This window comes from Mus musculus, chromosome 5 (genome assembly GCF_000001635.26).
Source record: "Mus musculus strain C57BL/6J chromosome 5, GRCm38.p6 C57BL/6J".
In the NCBI taxonomy this organism is placed as follows: domain Eukaryota; kingdom Metazoa; phylum Chordata; class Mammalia; order Rodentia; family Muridae; genus Mus; species Mus musculus.
The window spans coordinates 63,727,138-63,752,754 of record NC_000071.6 but is presented as its reverse complement, the minus strand read 5'-3'; the positions used below and the strand labels follow the sequence as shown (position 1 = coordinate 63,752,754).

The window sequence follows — 25,617 nt, the reverse complement described above, 5'->3', positions numbered from 1 at the left end:
TCTCCCCCACCCCCTTTCCTTGTATTTTAAAATTATGTTGTGAACAAAAAACAAGCGAGGTTTGGTTTTGAGCATTTAGCTTAGTTTACTTAATGTAATACCCAGAGCGTTTACTCAGCTTGGTGCAACTGGCGAGATTCCTATTCTTCTGTGTGACTGAATAATAGCTGTTGATGATTGTTTTACTATGTATTGTAATGTAAATACTGGTCCCCAATGTCTGGTTGCCCTCAGAATGAGAAGGTATGCGACCTTGCCCTTTAATTTAAAATTATTGGTTGAAGAAAGATGCTGACCGCCTATAGCTGGGTGCCTATAGCTGGGTATAAGAGAGGTAGGTGGGGTTTCAGTGCTTGGGCTTGGGGTCTGAGGAAGAGCACAAGAGAAGAGAGAAAGGTTGGAGAGAAGAGAGACACCATGGGATAAATGATTATGAGAATTAACCATGAAGGCTGGCCAGTGTGAGCAAGAGCAGCCCAGATGGAATATGGCAAGTCATATATGAGGGTTACTGGCAGGGAAGTCGACATAAAAGCAGAGAGGGTGGATATCTGTCCAGCACTAGTGCTTTACAGGCTTACCATAAATATAGAAACTTTGTGTCTTTTATCTGAGAACTGAATGATTAAAGGCAGATACAAACCCCTGGATTGAGATTAAGAAAACTACTACAACAAATAGTCCATTGTATGTTCATGTGCTTGATATATGTAAGTGGGTACACACATGCCAGGGGACAACTCTGTGGAGTCAGGCTTGGACAGCAAGAGCTTTGATGATAGACTGAGTCACCTCACTGGTCTTTAGTAAGTATGTCTTTTATATGTGGAGTCTGCTTCAGGTAGATGTTTATCCAAGAAAGGCCGGATGCGATGGAAGCTCTGTCTGAAGTTAAGAACCCTCCTCTCCGGAATCTGTAATTGATCTCCCTTGCTGTTTTCCAAAGTAGCTGGACCTACTTGTTTTCCACCAACAATGATTAATGTTCCTTCCCCTCCATGCCGATGCCAGCTTTGATAATTTTTTGATATTTTTATTAGATATTTTCTTTATTTACATTTCAAATGCCATCCAGAAAGTATCCTATACCCTCCCCCCACCCTGCTCACCTACCCACCCACTCCCGCTTCCTGGCCCTGGCGTTCCCCTGTACTGAGGCATATAAAGTTTGCAAGACCTAGGGGCCTCTCTTCCCAGTGATGGGCAACTAGGTCATCTTCTGCTACATATGCAGCTAGAGACACGAGCTCTGGGGGTACTGGTTAGTTTGTATTGTTGTTCCTCCTATAGGGTTGCAGACCCCTTCAGATCCTTGGGTACTTTCTCTAGCTCCTCCACTGGGAGCCTTGTGTTCCATCCAATAGATGACTGTGAGCATCCACTTCTGTGTTTGCCAGGCACTGGCATAGCCTCACTAGCGACAGCTATATCAGGGTCCTTTCAGCAAAATCTTGCTGGCATATGTAATAGTGTCTGCATTTGGTGGCTGATTATGGGATGGATCCCCAGGTGGGGTAGTCTCTGGATGGTCCATCCTTTCATGTTAGCTCCAAACATTGTCTATGTAACTCCTTCCATGGGTATTTTGTTCCCTATTCTAAGGAGGAATGAAGTATTCACATGTTGATCTTTCTTCTTCTTGATTTTCTTGTGCTTTACAAATTGTATCTTCATATTCTAAGTTTCTGGGCTAATATCCACTTATCAGTGAGTGAAGATCAAGTGACTTCTTTTGGGATTGGGTTACCTCACTCAGGATGATATCCTCCAGATACATCCATTTGCCCAAGAATTTCATAAATTCATTGTTTTTAATAGCTGAGTTGCACTCCATTGTGTAAATGTACTATATTTTCTGTATTCATTCCTCTGTTGAGGGACATCTGGGTTCTTTCCAGCTTCTGGCTATTATAAATAAGGCTTCTATGAACACAGTGGAGCATATGTCCTCATTACCAGTTGGAACATCTTCTGGGTATATGCCCAGGAGAGGTATTGATGGATCTTCAGGTAGTACTATGTCCAATTTTCTGAGGAACTGCCAGACTGACTTCCAGAGTGGTTGTACAAGGTTGCAATCCCACCATTAATGGAGGAGTGTTCCTCTTTCTCCACATCCTCGCCAGCATCTGCTGTCACCTGAATTTTTGATCTTAGCTATTCTGACTGGTGTGAGGTGGAATCTCAGGGTTGTTTTGATTTGCATTTCCCTGATGATTAAAGATGTTGAACATCTTTTTCAGGTGCTTCTCAGCCCTTTGGTATTCCTCAGTTGAGAATTTATTTAGCTCTGTACCCCATTTTTTAATGGGGTTGTTTGAATTTCTGGAGACCAACTTCTTGAGCTCTTTGTATATATTGGATATTAGTCCCCTATCAGATATAGGATTGGTAAAAATCCTTTCCCAATCCGTTGGTGGCCTTTTTGTCTTATTGACAGTCTCTCTTGCCTTACAGAAGCTTTGCAATTTCATGAGGTCCCATTTGTCGATTCTTGATCTTACAGCACAAGCCATTGCTGTTCTCTTGAGGAATTTTTCCCGTGTGCCCATATCTTCGAGGCTTTCCCTCACTTTCTCCTCTATAAATTTCACTGTCTCTGATTTTATGTGGAGTTCTTTGATCCACTTAAACTTGTGCTTTGTACAAGGAGGTAAGAATGGATCAATTCGCATTCTTCTACATGATAACCGCCAGTTGTGCCAACACCATTTGTTGAAAATGCTGTCGTTTTTCCACTGGATTGTTTTAGCTCCCTTGTCATAGATCAAGTGACCATAGGTATATGGATTCATTTCTGGGCCTTCAATTCTATTCCATTGATCTACCTGTGTGTTGCTGTACCAGTGCCGTGCAGTGTTTATCACAATTGCTCTGTAGTATAGCTTGAGGTCAGGCATGGTGATTGCACTAGAAGTTCTTTTATCATTGAGAATAGTTTTTGCTATCCTAGGTTTTTTCTTATTCCAGATGAATTTTCAAATTGCCCTTTCTAACTCAGTGAAGAATTGAGTTGGAATTTTGATGGGGATTGCATTGACTCTGTAGATTGCTTTCGGCAGGTTTGGTAATTTTTAAATTTACTTTTGGTAACAGACATTTTAACTGAAATAATGAAATTTTATTGTAGACTTGATTTGTACTCATGGGTGGATAAAATATTAAACATTTTATATATTTATTCCTCATGGGAACATTTTCTTTTAAGAAATATTATTTAATATTTTATTGGAGTTATCTTTATTTGTGAACCAAATTCTGATTGATAATCCTGTCTCAGATTAATAGCAGGGAACTATGTTTCTCCTATTCTGTAATAGTCTCTTTTCTGAATTATTTTCTTTTGCTGTGCAGAAACTTTTAATTTGATATAATTTCATTGCCATTCTTGCTTTTTCCTATGTAAGTTTTGTTTTATTTATTTATTTATTTATTTGTTTTCATGATGTAATGATTAAACATGGACCTTGTTTACTACACACTCAGCATGGTAATAAAATGCCTTTTATAAGTAATATCTTTAAAGAGAAAAATGTTTAGAATGACATAATGTTTAATATACATAAAATCACAGTTGGATAATAGAGACTGTAAAACTTTATACCTTACAAAAACTCAGATATGTATTAGAAGATTGAGCCTTATAATAAAACTTGAAGTTGGTTCTGTCTGTTATTATCTCCCTATTTTTATGAAGATAACTGAGCACAGTGAGGCCTCTGCTCACCTGTCTGAGCCAGAAATCAAACCCTGGGGCTTTGGGAGCTGTTTCCCGCTTTACTCATTATGCAAATTCCATCTGCTTCAGCACTGATGTCTATTCTCTACTGTGTCTCCTGAGTTAATCTCTGTGGTCAGGATCAGCACTCCAATTCTAGCCTCTAGCACTCTTTGTAATAAAAACCTGTAAAAAATAACTATCTACTATTAGCTGCATAGCCTGCATGTCAATGAACATAAAATTTAAAGAGACAAGCACATTTAGTGTTTCAGTCCACTGCCCTCTGGGACTCCTGCCTGTTTCAAATGAAAACTTTGCCTGGCCCTGGATTTTTCTGTATTTAACGTAAGTTAGTATCTGTCTTCATTCAGCAATGGCAAATATTCCTGCCAAAGTCTTTAGCATTCAGGCAACTATCATGTTATGCTTTGTATCCCACAGGGGCACCAGCATTTGTGGAAATATCTAAAAGAAGTACAAGGCAAGGAGGCTGTCACTCATGAGTGACACAAGTGAGCTGTTGCCATTGTAGTTACCATAGTTACAACAGGGCAAGCTACAGATGTACTCTCTCCTATAAATACCAAGGCTAGCCTTGTGTAATTTAGGATCATTAGGGTAAATTATTCTTTACCTAACTGCGGGGCTTTCTCATGGCTGTTATGAGGTTAAGTGTGTAACAAGGAGATGAAAGAAGGGTAAATGATTGGTTCAGACCCTGGTAAGTTGTTGATGATGTCCTGCCAGTCAACCTTTACTCTCAGAACCCGCTCTGCTACACTTCCAGTCTTTAAATTATTCATTCTCTCACTAACAAGTTATTGAGATTAATAGCTACAAGTAATTTTGGTTTAGGCATAGCATTCTAGAGTTTTATGAAATGGGGTGAATGTCTGCTATTTCTGAATTTCGTAGGCTGGATTTAGACAGAGCTGCTGAGAACATGACACTTGAGTTGTCATGAGGTATATACAGTGGTGGACTTCTCAAATCTAGCCTCCTGAGAGTGAAGGGATTTGACCCGACCTGTGTTTTAGGGTTTGAATTTCTCTCCCATCTCCCCTGCTTTAGTGTATTATTTTATGTTATTTACTTTGAGGATATCTATATTAGGTACTTTACTATTGTTGTAAAACACCATGACCAAAAGCAACTTACAGAAGAAAGAGTCTACTTTGATGTCTAGTTACAGAAAGATGAAAATATCACAGTGGGGGATCACGGCAGTGGGCAGCAGGCATGACAGTAGAAGGAGGCAGCTGTGGGCTTTCATCTTAACCACACACTGAAGCAGTGACCTGGAAGTTGGTCAAGGCTGTAAACCCTCAGAGCTTGAACCTTGTGAAACGTATTTCCTGTAGTAAGCCTTCACCTCCTAAGAGTTCTATGACAACCCCAAACAGCCAACCAATTGGGGACCATGGGCGCCTTTGGGGGCCACTTCTCATTCAAACTACAACAACGGTGTAGTTGGTGATACACTCTAGTCAGACCTTTCCCCCAAAAGTAGGACACTGTTATCATACATCTATTCTGCAAATCCCTAAACCAGGTCTGTTTTTCTTGTGTATTACTGCAGCACTCTCTAAGGTCTGTGTGTCCCAGCTCCACTCTGGACTCACAGCAAGAAGGTTCTTAAGAGATTAGTAGGATCATTTTTTTCCTGTTTCAACACACTTCTTTGACTTCCTTTGTCACTCAGAGTAAAAGTGAAATACTTATTCTCCTAATACAGTTTTCTTGACAAGATTGACCGTTCCTAATTATATTGAGCACAATGATGTGCAACATTTTAAAAAATAAACTCTAAAGATTGAAGAGGCATCTCTCATTCCTATATCTTCCACCTTTGCTCCCACTCTTCCAGGTACAGTGACCTGTTTGCTGTGCCCTGATCATGCCAAGGACATGCCCCAGCATCCACTCCTTGAAGATCTCTGATCTACAATATCTGCCTGGTTCTCCCCCCCCTTTCTCTTCTCATTCCTTTTACCTTTCACAGTAACCCATCAATACCATAATCTCTCCTCTCTCTGAATATTTCCTTCATTGTGCTGATCACTATCTGATATATTATTTTATTTAGCTTTTTTTTTGCTTGCCCCTGTCCACTTCTAACCACATAAGGATACAAGCTCAAGAGTGTGGGAAAATTTATCATCTTAGCTCATTGCTAAGTTTGAATCCACACTACCCAGATGGCACTACTCTGGTATGTACCCAACACTAACAATAGTCCCTGGAACATACAGACCTTGATTCAATTCATAGTTTTTGGTAAGAACTTTCCCACCAGCCAGTCAGGTCTGAAATCACTGTTGCAGGATCTAGTGTGTGTATTTGAGTGAGTTTGGATAAACAAACTAAAATTAAAAACTCTCTTAAACAAATATGCTAATGTGGTAGTTTGAGTGAGAATGGTCCTCATAGGCTCATATATTTGAATGCTTGGTCTCAGTTAGTGGAGTTGTTTGGGAAGGATTAAAAGGTGTGACTTATTGGAGGGGTGTGGCTTTTTGAAGGGGGTATAGCCTTGATGGAGAAAGTGTGTCACTTCCCCCACCCCCAGCAGAGGTATGCTTTTTGAAGTTTCAAAACTCCATTCATTCTATATTTAGCTGTCACTCTGCCTTGGAGTTGTCATCTCAATGTATAAGCTCCCAGCTACTTCTCCAGTGCACATCTGCCTTCTTGCTGCCATACTCATGCCCACCATGATGGTCATGCCTCGGAGCATCCTCTGCTTCAGCTCCCATGGATGGCTAGAAATGGTTTGGATTCATGGTATGGCTTTCTTATGCCAGGTATGGAAGTGACTTTACACATTCACCCACTAGAGAACTGATCCCCTTACACAGTTGCCACTGTGCTTATAGAGGAGGATGCCACTTTCAGAATAGCATACCTAGCTAACGTTCTTCTTGAAAAGACCGTGTTGACATGTCTGATGCTTATAGTAAGCCTCACTCTGGAAATCACCGTAGATATAAACTCAAGAGGTACTGTTTCCTGTTGGGTTTGACTAGTATGTTTGGTTGACTTTATGAAATCTTCTAGCCATTGTATTTAAAGAAATGCCAATGTATTTAAAGAAATAATGGGGGAATAAAAAGATACTGTGATGGAGTAAGTCATGCAGCTGGATGGGGGAAGCTTTGTTAGTTACGGCAGGACTGAGAGAGCCATCCTTATTGCTGACTGCAAGCTGGATAACTGGTCAACTCCAGTCATTCTATTTTATATATGAGTACACTGTTGCTCTTTTCAGACACACCAGAAGAGGGCATTGGATTCCATTATAGATGGTTGTGAGCCATCATGTGGTTTCTGGGAATTGAACTTGGGACGTCTGGAAGACCACCAGTAAGTGCTCTTAACCGCTGAGCCATCTCTCCAGCCCAACTCCAGTCATTCTAGCCGTGCACATTTCAGAACTTTCACCATTAATTTTTAGCATTTCTTGTGAAAAGCAGGAGAGATTCTTTTTTCTTTTACATGTGTGGATACGAAACCAGTTAAAAATTCTTTAAAATAAATAATTAAAGCTTCCTCTTGGAACAAACAGAAACCAACCAACCAACCAACCACCCACCACCACCACCACCACCACCACCACCACCACCACCACCACCACCACCACCACCAAAATAAACTCCACAAACCTAAGCCCCACCGAGGAGCACACATTCTCACATTCTCACGACGGAATAGAAAGCATTAGTGTTTTTATACCCACAACAAAGCATGGACCTGCAGAAGTTTTCAAGCATTCCTCCAGCAGCTTCATGCGCATCTTCTGCAGTTCGGGGCTGTCCCATTCATCTTCCTCAATTCCCCAGTACAGATCTATGACCTGCGGACAAATGGACGAAGCAGCATTAATTCCCCTGCAGGGAAGTTAAATTTACCTGTGGCCTCCAGTCTGGTTCACAATGCCAAGTTAATGTGACTGTCCACTTTTCTCTCTGCAGCATGCACTCCCTTGGTAGAGGGGTGTGTGTGTGTGTGTGTGGGTGGGTGGGTGAGCACTGATTTTAAATTCTATCTAAAGAATCATGTCTTTACCCCATGATGATTTGGGAATGAGCACTGAATTTCTTATTTTGTTTCTGATATAGGAATCAAAGAGGCCCAGAGAAAAGGAAATGCTAAATGTTGAAAGGTTCTGGAGTGTAGCTTTTAATTACATTAAACTAGCAAAAATGAATGTGTCTGGGATAATTCGCCACATTACTTGTGAAAAATCACACTGTACATTATTATATACTGTACATCCTAATATAAGAGGACATACTGATTAAATACCTGTATTTCCTTAGAAAAGAAAAAAGAAACAAAAACAAGCAAAAACCCCTCCCTTTCTGTTAATATCACACTTTATTCCAGAGCATAGTTACTTTGACTACATCTGTTTTATCTGGGAACAATTTGGCTTTCATCAATACTTATCTGAAGAACTTTGTTGGAAAACAGAAAGGTGTGTGCACCTTACTGAGAGAGAGAGATAATGGGAGCCTCTATCTCCTGACTTCAAACACTTCTTGGGAAGATTCTGCAAGTCTGTAACAACTTTCAGAAGTCAGCGCATCAGCTGACGAGTCTGTTCTGTTAGTTTGCTCAGCACTATCTGCCTAGAGCAACTGTTTCTTTCTTCTTTTTTTAAATTGGATATCTTACCTATTTATATTTCAAATGTTATCCCCTTTCCTGTTTTCCCCTCTGGAACCTCCTATCTTACCTCCTCCCCCTGCTTCTATGAGGGTGCTTCACCCACTCATCTCCAAATTTTTAACCCAGAATGGCGCCTGTCTAAAGCAACTGTTTCTGCCCGAGGCTTTGAAGGTTTCTGATTTTCCTTCCCTAGTCTCCCACATCAGGAAAGAGAGAGTCCCTGCCTCTCCTACAGACCCTGACATGGGTTTGGGTGAGAAGCAACCAGAAGGGGAGTCCTCTGTGATAGAGGCGGATTCCAGGGACTGTGTGCTCCCTGGCTTTTGGCTGTGTTCCCACATTGGTTGTGTTTCTACTAGATATCTGACACCTTGAATTTGAGGTTTTAGGTCTATGGTAGTATCTCTTTAAAAAATATTTTCATGAGGAATGGGTGGGGGAGTGATCTGGAGAGATGGCTCATTGGTGAAGAGTGCTTGCTGTTCAATTGTGAAGACTACAGAATTAGGATCCCAGCATCCATGATGGTGGACCACAGCATCTGTAATTCCATTTCCAAAGCTCATATAGACAATATATCTCTAAAACCTGCTTCTACAGTCCATTCCAGGCTTCTGGCATATCTGAAGCTCTCACGTTGACTTCAGAAACACCTCTATTTAAACTACACTGTAAGGTTTAACCACACATCATTACTCATATCTTAAGATATGCTCTTACTCTGACTTGAGGAATGCCTCTACTTAAGCTCCATTGTAAGGTTTAACCACACATTTTTAAGGAGGGATATCTGGCAAGGACATGAGAACTCTCCTGATCAATCGGAGAAACTCTAGCTGGAACTATTTAAAATTAATGATGAATAGATGAACATGCAATATTCAGTTTCCCAAGGGCTCCCTGGCTCCTGCAAGTGCTGACTCTTAGGCTGGACAGCAGAGAAACAGCATATGCCTGTCACTAAATTCCAGAGAACAGAGCTGTGTGCTACTGAGTTTCAGGAGGGCACAGAAGTCATCTATGAAGAAAATCAGGCAGAAAGGACTGTACAGTTAGTAATTTGGTATGTACATTGATCATATTCTTTCTGTGTGATTTAGGAAGTGCCTCTTATTTAAATAGTTTAATTTCTGTTGCCAAAAACTTAGCTTTAATATATAATAATGTAAATGTTAAAACAGGATATTTTAAAAAATTATTTCTTTTTAAAATTTATTTATTTTATTATTTTGTGTGTATGAGTGTTTTGCCTGCATGTATGTTTGTGCACCATATGCATGTCTGGTGCCCAATGAGGTCAGAGGAGGGTGCAGGAGTCCCTGGAATTGGAGTTAGTAGATGCCTGTGAGCTGCCAATGTGGGTGTGGAAATTGAACTTGGGTCCTCTGCAAGAACAACAAGTGCTCTTAATTGTTGAGAAAATTCTTCAGCCTCCAAAACAGGACATTTTCAGCCATCAGTCAATAAAGCATCAAACACACTCAAATTCATCACTGCATGAATGATGCTCTTGCTTGTATACTGTATAACAGAACAGTCACACACAGACCCTGTCTTCCTCTTCTTAACTAACACTGGCTGGATGTGAAATCATGTTCTGTAGGACAGCACTACAGTGAATGACAGACCACATAAAGATGTACACGCCATAACATAACTAGTAAGAGAACAATAACAAATGATGACAAATGAGAAAGGATCTATAAATGGCACATAGGTCAAGAAAGAGATTGCAAGGGAAATAAAAATTTAGGCAAATAAAAATGGAGATATAGTATGCCGAAGTTATGGGAGGCAGTCGAGGTAGCATCACGAAAAAAGAAAAAAAAAGCATTGTAGTTAAAAAAAACTGTATTAAAGCATTTAAAATCAATGACTGAATTTCCTTTTTAAGGTACTGAAAAAAATGAAGATCAATCAGGAACAATATAGGTAATCAAAACGTGAGAAATAATAGCTCATCATGGAAATGTATAAGCTAGAAAAATGGAGGGGACCAACAAAACAAAGCATTATTGAAAAGGTTAACAAAATGACATGTTAGTGGAAATTAAAGTGGTGTTAAAGGAAGGAGACTCAAACCAGTAACACCAGATGTCACATGTTATTGTTACTCACTCTAGAGGGATAATGAGCACAAAGGAATATATCAGAAACAACTGTGTGTCAGTCAGCTAACTGAGATGAGATTGAGATTGGAAAATTGCCAACAAGACACAAATTAGTAGCGCTGACTCAAGAAAAAACACATAATCTACATACAGGTATCTTTAAGGAGAGATCAAATAGTAAATGATGTGTTAAAAATTGCTGAAAGGAAATACCCAGTTCCAGGTGGACATGCTGGTAATGTCTGTCAAACAGTTAAAGAAGAATTAAAATAAATTCTTCAAAAACACTTCCAAAAATTTGAAGGAGAGAGGACCTTCTCTAAGCACAGTACAAATCAGGTACAAAAACTATACAAAAAATCCTAAGGAAATTATAGATTTATATAATTGATGACTATAAGGTAAAAATCCTCACTGAAATATTAGAAAGTCCAATCCAGTTGTATAGAAATATAGAAATTGGTTTATATAAGACAACCAAGTAAGATTTGCGTGGAATTCAAGGTTGGTTAAAATGTTAGACAAACTGGCTAATATAATATGTTGTACTAATAGAGTGAAGGACCACGTTTACATGATCATCTCAACAGACAGAGAAAGAACCAACAAAATTGGATCTTATTCTGTGATAAAAATATCTAAAAATGTAGAAACAGAAACAGACAGTCTCTCAACTAGATGGAACACACTTCTATTCAGCCCTGTAGTGGAGATTCGATCAGGATAGTTAGAAAAGAAACACACACACACACACACACACACACACACACACACACACACACACACACACGACCCATTTTTGTATAACAAAATACTGAGGAGTCTGCTAAAATGTGAATGTGGCTATGGGTGTGGGCATGCTATGGTGTTTGTGTGGAGAATCAGGGACAAATCTGTGGAGTCCATCCTTCCTGCCACCTATGTGGGCTCCAGAGACCAAAGGCAGGCTGCCAAGCTTGCCCAGAAAGTGCCTCTCCCTGCAAAGCCATCTTGCTGACCACTTAATTATTGTTATAGATAAAGAAAAATCACACGCTGTATATCTGACGAGAAAGTAGAAGCAAAGCTATTTAGGGGATGGAGAGGACTGATGGGGAGGGATGGGGAACAAAGAGGAGGATGGGAGCGTAAGGGGAATGTGTTCCAATATATCAGGTGGTTGCATGGTAATGTCCTTAGGGAACTCAATACTGTATACAACAACTATAGGCCAATGTAAACAAGAGTAGACAGCAAAGACATGGAGGTAATAATAACACAGTGGAAGAAGTTATAAATCAGAACATCAAAATATATACATAGAGAATGTTGATGACTCTATAATAATAGAAAAATAATAATTAAATATGGACAGAGAATCTGAGTAGATCCTTCTCCAAAGAGTATATACACATTTCAGATAATCATAAAAGATACTTGTATTATTCATTATCAGGGAAACTCCAGTCAAAGCCAAGGTAAGATCACAATTATCTATCTACCAGGGTGTCTGTAACAAAAAAGATTGATGAGGAGAGACTGGGACTTCCACGAATTCTGGGTGGCTCAAACACTGGGAAGGGTCTAGCAGCTCCTGAAGTGGTTAAACAGGGTTAACACATGACTCAGCAATACTATCCAGAGAAACCAGCCCAAGAATAATGACCACATGTGTCCACATGAGAACTTGTGCTTGGATATTATTAGGGACATTTATTACTCGTAGCAGCCAGAATGCAGGTACAACCCAGCATTCTATCACGTGATTATTAGGCAACCAGTGAGGTAATGAGATATGGTTACAGGCTACAATGCAGGTGAATGATGCAAGCCTTAACTAAAAGAGGCCAGTTACAAAGAGCTACAGATTATACAATTCTGCTGATATGAGCAGTCGGCACATAATGATAGAACATACAACAGTGTGGTTCCTTAGCTCAAGTGGGGAGGGGGAAGAGGTGGGCCTCTATTACAGGCACAGGGTTTCTTTTGGGGTGAAAAATGTTCTAAATTTGATGATTCTAATTACCACATAACTGTGAATATACAAAAACATCCCATTGAGTCATACCGCTTAAAACTGAATCTCAATAAAGCTGTTTCAAAAGGATTCTCTGCACATCTATTTATATTGTGATTTTATAATTTATAGTGTTCTGCCCGTAGAGTACATGGGTGCAAGAGTAATGGATGGTTATTTAAACCGAGTACTAGAATATTAAAGGCAACCGTTAAGATCTAACTAAGTAGGTGCAGACCAAATGACCGTGGTAAACATTTCCAACAGGGCTCTTTCAATCATCAAGTGAACTGCAGAAGGCAGAGCATCCCATGACTTACCTGCCTCATTGATTTTTTTGTCACATGTTTGCATCTATCCTTACACTTTGGTTACTGGTATCCTCTTCTGGGCCTTCTTCATAAACTGCCTTTTTTTTTTAAGCACTTCAGTAGCTTTGTTTAAATATTCTCCTGCCCCCAATTTTTCTCCATTAAACTTTTCTTTCCTGTATGTCTTTATGGGAATTAAATGATGAGAAAAGATAAAATCAAACAACCTCAAAGACAGGGATGGAATAAATACATGAAGCATTGGACTTATGCAATACAAAACTCCATTTTGGGCAAATAGTTGTGCCATCTATCTACATGATCAATAACTGGTAAAAAACCACTTGGAATGAAAGTGCTCAACAAGACAAGATTTATTATACACTTTAAAAAATTAAGTTTAGCTTTGAGCGTAATGCCTGGGCACTGCCACTCCCATGATGCTTTCTGCTGTTTGTTGGACTACGACCCCATCAACAGCACACTTTATGTGCCTTTGTTTATTGCATCATTTAAGGAGAAAGCAATTTGACTTTTTTTTTTTTTTTTTTTTACTTAAAACCATCTCATTTGTTTTTTTAAGTTCTTAGGGACGCTGATTTATCCTGCTAATTATAATATGCTCAATTGATCTGAAAACAAAACTAATCAACCTAGAGAGCCCTAATAAATCCTCCCCAGCAATAAGATGAAAAGATGAAATTTGTTTTTAAATGCCAGCATTATAAAACTATCAAGCAACTGTAAGGAATAGTTAGTAACCTAATGTTTCACCTGCCATCTACCTTCCTCCAAAAAAATCAAATTTGAATTTATAATGCCCTAATACTATCGTTTATTGGAAAAAAGCCGTTGGGGATGGGGGAGGATTGTGGGAGGGGTGACTGGGAAGAGAGGCAGTGAGCTGGATGTGAAGTGAATAAAAAAAGACTAAAAAAAAAAAAAACCCAAAGAAATCATAAGTGGCTTGTAATGTAGTTTAATGGCAGAGTAACTATTACCTTGTGCACACAAAGAATTGCAGTGAATACCTGGCTCCACAGAAGTGAAAAGTAATAAAACAATTTTTCTTTTAAAGAAAAAAAAGAGAGCTTTTGAAGAAATGTTTATCAAAATGTTTCCTTGGTAGGATTCTCCACATTACAGAACCTTATCTGGATATAAAACAGGAAAGCCAGAGAGTATATGTCTGATGTAATTTGTGTACAGTGTTCAATGAGTGTGTAGTGTGCCTGAGTTTGGATGTGTGAGTGTGCATGCCCATGCATGGCTGGAGGCAGTGGAGGACTCTTCGTGGCTTATTCCCTTGAGACAAGGTCACACTGAACTTGGAGGCTAGGGTGGCTGATGGCTGGCAGCTGGTAAGCCCTACTTATTTTCCTATCTCTGCCCATCACAGCACAGAAATTATAGGCATGCTTGTAACTACACTCAGCTTTTGTCTGGGTGCTGGTATCAGGTCTTAACGCCCTTACCCAATGAGCCATCGTTCCCACCCCTATTATCTATCTATCTATCTATCTATCTATCTATCTATCTATCTATCTATCTATCTACCTATCTATCATCTATCTATCTATCTATCTATCTATCTATCTATCTATCTATCTATCATCTATCTATCTATCTATCTATCTATCTATCTATCTATCTATCTACCTATCTATCATCTATCATCTATCTATCATCTATCTATCTATCTATCTATCTATCTATCTATCTATCTATCTATCTATCTATCTATCTATCTTTAAATGAACCCTATGCTGAAGTGAGAGCTGTTGTTAGTTATTGTAGTGGCTCTTTATTGCTTAAGGCATTTCCTCTTTCTGAATGATCTCCTTTCATATTTAAAAATAATCTTATCACATTATAGTTAGTTTGGATTTGAAAAGAATGGATTTCTCTAGCTTTCCTGGCTTTTACACACACATTAAAAATTCCCAGCTTTTAGGGATTTCTTTTTAAGAACTCCAATAGCTCAGGAAATAATTACAGAAATTGGCAAATGGGAGCCCAGGAAATTAAAAACCTTCTGCCCAGCAGAGGAAACAAACAGCAGAGTGAACAGACAGTGCAGAGAATAGGAGAAAACTGTTGCCAACTGTACAGCAGATGTGGGATAATGCCTGAATCTGTAAAGTCTTGGAAAACCGAACCTCGGACTCTATAGGTCATCTTACCAATGAATGAGTAAATGAAGCTACTTGTTCTAAAAAAGAGAGATGCAAATGATCAATACACTATGCCTGTCATCAAAGAATCCAGTGACAAATGCTAGTGAGGGTGTGAGCAAAGGGAGCCATGTGTGCACTGTCTTTGGGGATTAAATCGTGCGCCACCAGCCTGGAAACCAGTATGGAGGTTCCTCAAATGCTGAAAACAGAATTAGAGAGCAATATCCAGTCATGGGAATCTAGCAGAAGGAAGCTCGGTGGGCACATCACCCCCAAATAAGAAAGACAGAATTCGTATCCTATGCTCATAGCAAGGATTAAGCAAATTAATAGTAAACTTCGCATAATTTTCAACTTCTCCAAATTTGCCCATGAAAGTGTTTCTTTTTCCTGTAATGTGTTTTCCCCCAGCAGATCATCTTCCTCCACTCATTTGAATTCAGCTTAAGCAGGCCTTTCTGAAAATTCTAGACAGTAAGAATGCTGACCTGTTCCCCTTTCTCCCCCGACCCCCGCCTCCATGATGCATGCCCACAGCACCTGAGTCTCCTTTGCAGCGAGTATCACATGAGTCAATGCCAGCTCATGACTATATACCCTGTGAGACTCAGCGACCTTGGGTCAGAGACTGTTCAACACTGGCACTGCTAGTCTCATAACTCTTCTTGAGACAGTGTGTGATCACCAAATGTCTCAGTAACTTGTCTTGTTGCTGTGAAAAAAAGAAAAAAAAACCCAACCAAACCAACCAAACAAACAAAAAACTGACCAAGCCATTCAAGGAAGAAAGGGTTTAATTTACTTGTAATTCAAGGGGGAACTCCACCATGGCAAAAGGAGCTTGAGGCAGCTGCTCACAATTACATAGTCAGCAAATGGAGAAAGGAATACTGGTGTTCAGCAGGCTTTCTCCTTTTTATTTTATTTGATGGCAGCCTAGAGGATGGGTTCACCCACAGTGAAGGTGGAACCTCTCATGTTAATTTACCCATTTTAGATTATACTTCACAGACATGTCCAGAGACTTGTCTCCCAAAGATTTTTAGATTCTTTCAGTTTATTAATTTGAACAATGTTGAGCATCATAGCAGCTATCTGAAGACATGTGTACAGGGCTCCGAGGCTCCCAGACAAGCCTGATCTATGAGATCAAGAGAGTAGACATCGGTGAGGAGGTGATACAGAGATACATGTGACTGACCTTAAAGGACAGCTACAGAGCCTCTCCTCCAAAGAGGGTTAGAGGGACTTTTTAATACACACGAAAGTGATGCAAAGAAAAGAACTGTGCTGTATCCTGCTTGCGTATAGACACTAAGATTATGATATAAACTTCTGTGGTCAGAAGGACTTAAGGACCAGGTAGAAGAAATGCTTTACTCTGTCGGTAAGCAAATGAGTTAGCTACTTCTCAGTGGTTTCTACCTAATTATGAACAAAGCAAATCTTTCACACAAGTTATCCTTTTAGTCTGTGAGCATTGGTTAAAATGCTCCTCCCTCCCTCCTGACAAAACAGGAAAAGTCATAATGGAAAACTTAAGTTCTGTGAGTTTAGGATTTACAGAGGGCTTTGTAGTGAGTGTATTCAACCGAAACACTTAAATGTCACCTGAAAATTGGGGACTATTTCTCATTCTGCTTACCGAAAGACAAATTCTCTTGGGTCGTTTCCACTGCTGGGGATAATTGAGACAGTCACAGTTAGCAGAAATTAAGGCTTAGCAAAGAATAATGCTCTACTAAATCCTGAATCTCCCCCAATGCTTCCACTCTACATTTAGGAGAAATATTAAGAAGATCATCCCTGAGCACAAACTAAAGTGGGGAATAATAATATTGTGTAAGAAATCAGGTTTGGTCATTCAGAGGAGACACTGCTTGCTGCAGCAGAGATTGTGATTAAATCAAAACAATGAAGGTCATGTCCACACGCTCCTTCTCCCTTGCCTGCTGTCATCCTTATTTATTTTCACTCTCATAATCTGGCTCTCTCACAGGATGGGCGATGGATGATGTACCATGTTTATACTCCCAGGGAGTATCAGCTTGGGAAGGTCTGGCTAGGCTCTGATGGACGGTACTGAAATGTGAAGTGACTAAACAAATTAGACCTCTGGCCCGAGTGAAGTGATGCGATTCAATGAAGAGCTGTGCATTTCCTGGTAGAAAGAGGCATCCGTTAGATAAATAGAAAAGAGAGAAAGGTGATTAGTTGACAAGGTGCAGGCGAGACCAAGGGCACCGGAACAGAGTGTGTCAGTTACAAGGCCTTCGAGGTATGTTGGTAATTCAGGGGATAAAACACATCGTCGGATGCCGGAACAGGCAGAAATGAGGAGCACATGAAGAAACAGCACAAGAACCTATGCTCTTGCAACCAAAGTAAAAAATACAATATATAATAAAAGGGGTTAGTAGAACATATATGAAATGAAAGAACAAGGGGGGGATATTAGGAGCTCAGGTTTTAAGTGGAGATGGGAGCAGGAGGTGAAGGAAATGAGAGGGTGGGGTAGATACACAACATTAAGGATGTACGAAGAAGTCTTGTGAAACACAGTGAGTCTGTAAGCCAATTAAAGCACAAGAAAAGAAGAAGTTTCAGCAGAGATATCCTGCATGGGCAAGAAATGCTGCTCCAAGACGACATTGGTTATTATATGAAGATGTCAACCCAAACAAGATGGATTTCTGCTCTTGCTCTGAACTGCTCACTGTAGCTAGATATGACCCCTGTTGCTAAGGACACCACCACCACCCATTGTTGTAGGACAGCAAATAATAAGCCTTGCATGAACCAGGAAGTTCTTCCTGCTGGCCATTGGTAGGTTTCCTATGATTCAATGTCTGGCTCTACACACACTAGCATATGGGCAGCATGGACTGTACGTAGTGGGTTCTTTACAAAAGACATGAAGCTGGAAAGGAGATAGGAGATAATGTGGGGGCGAGATGATGAGAGAGAGATAGAGAGATAGAGAGAGAGATAGATAGATAGATAGATAGATAGATAGATAGATAGAGATGGAGAGGGAGAGGGAGAGGGAGATGAATATGACCAAGATGCATTGAAAAAATGTTATATGTGGATTAAAAAAAAAGTCAAGCATATAATTTTATAATTAAAAGAAATCAAGAAAAGACGTACAGAAGGGACTGGCTTGATGGAGTGTGAGGCCGTTGGTGAGATATTGGAGAGGAAAACAGTAAGCATCTGCAAGTCCATGCTAATCTGAGGTTCACAAAATTTAACCCAGCCTGCGACTATGACATACATAGCCTATGCACATCCATAGCTTAATTACTTTGCTTGAATTCAGTTTGGGCTTCATGCCCAAATTTCAATCCCCTGCTTAGCAAGATAAAAAGGGCTGTTGGTTAAGTTAAACTTTAGTTAAGAATGATAGATTGATGGGACCTCTGTGGAGAGTCTTGGCTTTCCCATTGCTTACTAAGATGACCTCACATCCTGAAGGGGAAAATAAGAGTGCTGCAGTGGGTGCCAAGTGCATGAAGAAGCAACATGGGAATCTATGCTCTTGCAACCAAGCTTGGTGTAGACGGTCAGGGCTGTGTTTGGGGAAGGGGAAACCATGAACTGTCCTTTCCTTTTTCCTTTCCTCTCCTTTCCTCTCCTTTCCTCTCCTTTCCTCTCCTTTCCTCTCCTTTCCTCTCCTTTCCTCTCCTTTCCTCTCCTTTCCTCTCCTTTCCTCTCCTTTCCTCTCCTTTCCTCTCCTTTCCTCTCCTCTCCTCTCCTCTCCTCTCCTCTCCTCTCCTCTCCTCTCCTCTCCTCTCCTCTCCTCTCCTCTCCTCTCCTCTCCTCTCCTCTCCTCTCCTCTCCTCTCCTCTCCTCTCCTCTCCTCTCCTTTTCTTTTTTAAGGCATTTTTACTAGATATTTTCTTCATTTACATTTTGAATGCTATCCCCAATACCCTCCTGCAGTCCTGCTCCCCAACCCACCCACTCCCACTTCCTGGCCCTGGAATTCCCCTGTACTGGGGCATATGATCTTTGCAACACCAAGGGCCTCTCCTCCCATTGATGAACTGGCCTTTTCTTGTCACCTTGCTAGGGACTGCTGCTCCTCAGTTGGCCATCCCCCGCTTCCCATGCCCTGGATAAAGAGCCTCCACACCATGAGCTCTACTCCTCTTATTCACCCCAGGTTTGACTATGTAGTTTCTTGTCATGTTGACTAAGAAGTTGGTGTGCCAGTTGTAGGTGCAGTGTTTTATAAGGTAATCTCCTTCTAGTGTACTTTGCAGAGAACAGAGCAAGCATCCCTGATAATATTTATCTACCTGCTTAGTTTTACTTATCTAACTCAGACCCCCTCACCATCTGAAGTAGAGCTTACAGAAAGGAAATGGGGGAAGTCTGCTGAACTCTGCCTCCTATCTCCTCATTCTTTTAGCAGCCATGTTAGATAGGTCCTAGCTCTGCCTTCTTAAAACAAAGTAACAAAAACCACCCCATCTCTCTCTCTCTCTCTCTCTCTCTCTCTCTCTCTCTCTATATATATATATATATATATATATGAACAACAAGATGTAAAGACAGAGAGAGGGTCAGAACAAAAAACCCTGTTAGACTTTCTTTTTTTTTTAATTTTTTTTTATTACATATTTTCCTCAATTACATTTCCAATGCTGTCCCAAAAGTCCCCCATACCCTCCCCCCCACTCTCCTACTCACCCATTCCCACTTTTTGGCCCAGGCATTCCCCTGTACTGGGGCATATAAAGTTTGCATGTCCAATGGGCCTCTCTTTCCAGTGATGGCAGACTAGGTCATCTTTTGATGCATATGCAGCTAGAGTCAAGAGCTCCGGGGTGCTGGTTAGTTCATAATGTTGTTGCACCTACAGGGTTGCAGATCTCTTTAGCTCCTTGGATACTTTCTCTAGCTCCTCCATTGGGGGCCCTGTTAGACTTTCACATCCAAGCAAAGCAGAGACTTATGAAATAGAAAGAAGATTAACTTCTAGGAGCTCTATATCAGATAACTCAAAGGGGGCATTGGCAGCTTGGAGCTAGGCTTAGAAGGGTGGAGGAATGGACTTGCTATGAGCTAAGAGCTTATGTTTTAAAGAGTGGGAAATAGTAGCAGCTGGAAAACTAGGTAAAGAAAAAGTCTGAGTTCTGTTTTAGGATACTAATATTCAAAGCAGAAAGGTCCTCATGCAGTGACGGAAGGCCTGTCTGTAGATACCGAGAAAGGATATGCCATATGGATAGAAACTTAAGCAGATAAGGTTTGAACTACTTCCTGAGGAAGGAAGGCCACTAGGAGAACAGATTTAGATAGACCTGTGTTGCCAGAGGCAGCCTGGAGTGATGGAACCACCAGGGACAAGCATCCCTTTAATTTGTGTTTTTGTGTGTTAGCACAATGCCATCTAGGGGAAAGACACAAGCACAGAGATACCCAGCAAGAACTCCTTGCTGTCAGAAGCTGCATCTCTTGTTACTTCCCAGCTCTTCTGAGAAGCCAGCTGGTTCCATGGGATGACGAAGGGCTGGAGCTAGCATACTGGGAGGAGTTCTCACTGGGAGAACAAATCAGGGCTCCTGAAGGCAAAGGCATGGGGAAAATGACTGACAGAGATATTTAGTAAAAGTGCAAAGGGTAGGATAATACACATGGCGATATTAGCTTAAGGTAGAGAAATAAGAGGGGCTAGGGTAGCCATCAGGTGCTTCTTTTGACTTGAGATAACTTAAGCATTTAATCCCGCCAGCCTCTGACTTGCTAAGATCTAGTCTTTTGGCATCCTGTTCCATAGCCACCGAACCAAGGCAGAATAGCACCTTTGAAATACTAAAATGATTAATAAATAAAACAGAGAAAGTTGAATTAACTACATCAACCACTTCAGATGACATATTCTATCAAAGTAATGACCAAAAAGAATGAGGAAATCTTAAATTACCATTTTGGCTGGCAGACAATTATTTTGTGTCTATTTTTCTGGGCACCTAACATGTATAAATGAACTGCATTCCTTCCAGTTCATCTAATTGCTGTCTTTGCTGCTGTCGGCTGAAAGCCTGTTACTGGATGGCCAGGCTTCTTCCAGTCAGGATGACCCCACTAGGAGCTCATTACCATCTAGATCTGCCGTGCCCTGCCTGGAAGCTCTGCTTTCCATGTGGATCTGTCCAGTGGCTCAAAAGAGGCGAGTTCACATTTGGATGTGCTTTCCACGTAAACCATACGTTAGGATTCGACACAAGATGAAAACACTATGTAAAATACACTACAAACATTGTTTTAAATTGATGGCATGTTTTGGATATTTTCGCTTCAAGGGTAATATTAAATACATTATCAGGATTATGGAGAATTTGCAGCTGTATGTATGACTCGCATGGGTGACTGCTGTTTTCTATAGTTCTCCAGAGATACTACAGCATAACTTTTTCTTTTCTTTTACTCAATATATTCAGTTCAACCAACCAGCATTTATTATGCATCCACTATGTGGTAGATATTATAAGAGATGCTGATAATAGAAAGATATAATAACATGGTTGCTGGTTTTTGAGAGCTCTCACTTAGTGGAGGAGAAAAATTTAAAAAGTGATTAAAATGTTATGTGTAACAAACTACTAAAGACCAGGAAATGAGGCACTATATACCTTTAAGGAAGAGCTTTCTCTCTTTCTTTCTTTCTTTCTTTCTTTCTTTCTTTCTTTCTTTCTTTCTTTCTTTCTTTCTTTTTTTTTAAAGGGAATTATTTATTGTATGTATATGAGTACACTCTTGCTGTCTTCATACACACCAGAAGACACCACTGAATCTCATTACAGATGGTTGTGAGCCACCATGTGGTTGCTGGGAAGTGAACTCAGGACCTCTGGAAGAGCAGTCAGTACTCTCAACTGCAGAGCCATCTTTCCAGCCTCCGCTTTCTCTGTTTCTTAAAGAATAAATATCGGGCTGAAGAGAGGCTAAGGGCACTTACTGTAAAAGCAGGAGGACCTGGGTTTTAATACCAAGCACCCAAATAAAAGGTAAGCACGTGTACCTGAAGCCTCTCCATTGCAAGGGCAGAGACAGACAGACCCTCCCGTTGCCAATATAGTTACCTCAGAGCAAAGCTCTAAAAGTAACTCAGCTCACACCCCTTGTTACTTTATTTACATTTTATATGTGTATTTGTATGTGTGTGTGTGGTCACACTCATGCCACAATTCATGTGTGGCAGGCAGAGGGCTACTTGTAGAAATCATTTCTTTCCTCCCATTACCCAGTTTCTGGGAATCCAACTCAGTTGTCAGCCTTGATGGTAAAGTACCTGTACCCACCGAGGCATCTCTGAACTATTTTAAAGCTCCAAATCCTTGATCGTGCTCTATAGGATCCCATGTGATCAACTTTGATGTCTTCTAGAATTAGTCCCTCACTCCCACTATGCATATGTATGCACTTCACTGGGCATAGAGTATTCTAAACACTCCCTTTCCCTTCTTGGGCCTCCTTTCTTGTTCCCCATGTCTGGACTCCTCCTCCAGACATCTGCATGATTTGCTTTGTCACTATCTGAAGATATTTGCTTAAATATCATCTTGTCAGGAAATCCTTCCACAAAGCCAGATTCATGTCTCATAAAGTTTTCACTCAGTAAGATGCCTTTATCATCCCTGGAATTTGCTTATCACCTGCCTCCCCCAACAATATTGGTCCCTTTATGAAGAAGGGATTGTCTGCTCTGTTCCTGTATTTCCAGCAGTTAGAATGTCAGCTAGTGTAAGTCCAGTGTTCTATATATTATTTTGAATGAATTCAGCATATGATTATTGTGCAAAGGGTTTTAGAAGATTACAGGGGAGGATATGTGTCCTGTCAGGGTCTGGTGATCAGAGAAGTTTTTCTTAAGGTGGTTAGTTTATATCATCTCTTCTTCCATTCACTTTTTTTGCTGCAAGTTCCTACTAAGTCTTACTGATAACAGGCACTGTCCTAGGATGAGGATTTAGCTGCCAGGAGGAAAGGTTAGGGCTTCATACTGTGAAATTTAGATTCTAGTGGGAAAAGAGATAAGAAAGGCAATCTATAAGAAAACAAGAGAAACATCCTACAGTGGCATATACTATTCAAATTGCTAAAATAATGAGACATTTCCCTGAAGAACAAGAAGAAGTAAGTACTCATGGCAAGGAACACAGCTAGGGCAAACTTAAAGGGGTGGGGTTCAAGGTTTAAGAGCTGAAAGTGACACATATAGTCACAGCCAGATAGATATATAGATAGATAGATAGATAGATAGATAGATAGATAGATAGATAGATAGATGATAGAAATCTCAGATTAGGTACAAAGAGCCATAAGAAAGATCAGGTTCTAGAAGGCAATGAGCCAAGAAAAAGGATAGTTGGGAGGGAGTCAGAGCCCATGAAAGCAGCATCCTAAACAAAGGCCAGCTAGAAGCAAAAGAGGCTTTCATTCTGGGTGAAGGGGTGCTGCTGCTGAGCTTTGTTTCCTGTGGGCTCAATGCGTAACTGAGGATGTAATCTGGCATACTATGGATAAGCCAGTTTCTCATGAAGCCTCTGGGAACACGTCTTGTTGTAGTTGAGGAAAGAGAACTGTTCCCTAGAAAACACATCTTCCAGGAGAAGATGTATAATTAACTGCCCACAGAGAGCTGCACCACAAGGTACATTCTTGGAAGATCCAGATAACATGCATTTGGGCTTCTCTTATGCTAGCAGCTGTCGAGCCAATGCTACCTTTTGCTTTAATCTCAGCATCAGCTCACATGGACCCCATTCCCATGGCTGGTTTAGATGCTGCCCTCTAGCAAGGGCAGGAGAAGGCATCCGGGATGGCTTCTGGTTCTGTGTTCATGGCGGGGGCTCTGGCACTCTTGTCTACACTGACCCCAGCCATTAGTTTACTCTGTGGGTCGTTTTGGAGTGTTTCTCTGGCTACTTGAGTCTTCACCCGTGGCTATCTTTAATTACAAAAAAAAACCACACACACCTTTATCCCTTCTATTTACTTCCTCTGCTAATCTCAGATGATGGCTTGTTTGTGACAGGTGGTCTGTACTCAACACCTTCCTCCTTCTGCTGACCGAGATGATGCACAAAGAACTCAAAGCCGCAGTTAACATTGCGAGACACTTTTCTCTCCCTACGGTAATTGAGTCCCCCTAGGAATGTCCAAGTCCTTGGGAATCTTGACAGCTTGGGAGTTTGTAACAATTGGGGAGCTGTTATCAGTACAGCCAGAATCCCCAGAGAAGGCTCTGCTGAAGTCAAAGGGTTTAATTTAGGTTCCCATTTATCAAGTAAATGGTGACTTATGAGTAACTGCTCAGTGTGCGTTTCATAATGGCCCACTGCTGATTGACAATGTGTATCAAGATTGAAGCCATTTAGAGGCGATTACTTCCTAAACCATATTTGAAATCATCATGAGGTGTACTGAGATAAACTACTTATCCAGGATGCAACAAATGGAGGGTGAAATTTTCTTCCTCTCACAATGGTGAATGATGTACTATTCTACCATGAAGCCTAATTACATATTCATCACCTGACACATAAACACGGAGTTGAAAACACCTGACAGTTAAGATTTCCATGGTAAATTAGGCTGAAAAAGTTCTGAATAAATAATACTATTTGCTTTAGACACTGCCTACTTTAGATTTTGGATGTCCAAGATACATATAGCATTTTTTTTTTCTATCATGTGGTGAAATAAAAAAAATTCTGGGGTTAGTGAACTTAAGTAATGATGTGTGTGGTTACTGTCTTTGCAGGACCAATGTACTCAGGAGCACACACACACACACACACACACACACACACACACACACACACACAGGGGATGAGGTCTGGGAAAGGTACAGCACTGACATCCGTAGGGAGGTTGACATCCCACACATGAGTACTGACTTACAGATAGGATAAGAGAAGGGAAGGGTTGCCCACCCGCTGAAAGGAAGTACTGTAAAAAGCTAGTCCTGTTGTAATACATTCCTGTTGGCAATAGCTCAAGGCTGAAGCTTCATCAACTTTCAGCTTTTTTGGTAAGAATAGAGACTAGACAAGTCCCTTCCGCTCGGTGCCAGCACCGGGTCACCTTGGATGCAGAGTCGGCAGACACCCCCAAGGTCCCAAGAGGACTCTCCACCGATGACACCCCAAGGTCTTAGGACCACCGATGAGTGGATCTCAACTTCTCTTCCATTCCAATCACGTGGGACCAGCATTAGGGAATCAGAAAACCCGGCCTGACCAGGGTCACAAGTCCCTTCTGGTCGGCGCCAGCACCAGATCACCTGGGCGAGGAGTTGGAGGACACCTCCAAGGTCCCTAGAGGACAGCTTCTGAGGCAGACCCCCTTTCAGGCTCTAGACATCTGGGCACCTTCCCTGCCAGAGGACAGGTGTCCTCCCCACCCGGGAGGGCTTTGCTGGAGCACCTGGGGAAGCCATCTTGGTTCCTCGATCACTCTGAGACTAGTCTGCGCAGGTGAGAGTGTGGATTACAGAAGCTAACAGCTTCTGGGTCAGGCACTGTTTCAGGCCTTCATCTTCTGCCAGGAGGCAGGCCCGAATGCCAGAAATCTGTGCACCTTTCCTGCAAGAGGAGAGCTTGCCTGCAGA

The 25,617-nt window shown here is 40.9% G+C and overlaps 1 protein-coding gene across 2 annotated transcripts in view; it reads right to left on the bottom strand.

Annotated features, from left to right (window-relative positions):
- Nwd2 (NACHT and WD repeat domain containing 2) overlaps positions 1-25,617 on the bottom strand; it is a 161,444-nt gene that overhangs the window by 57,792 nt on the left and 78,035 nt on the right. The window contains exon 3 of one of the 2 annotated variants that reach the window (NM_177006.3): positions 7,458-7,574. In NM_177006.3, coding sequence (NP_795980.2) covers positions 7,458-7,574 — 117 coding nt within the window. Of the gene's footprint in view, positions 1-7,453; positions 7,575-25,617 lie in introns of both variants that reach the window. The other variant, XM_006503991.4, reaches the window with a different exon arrangement.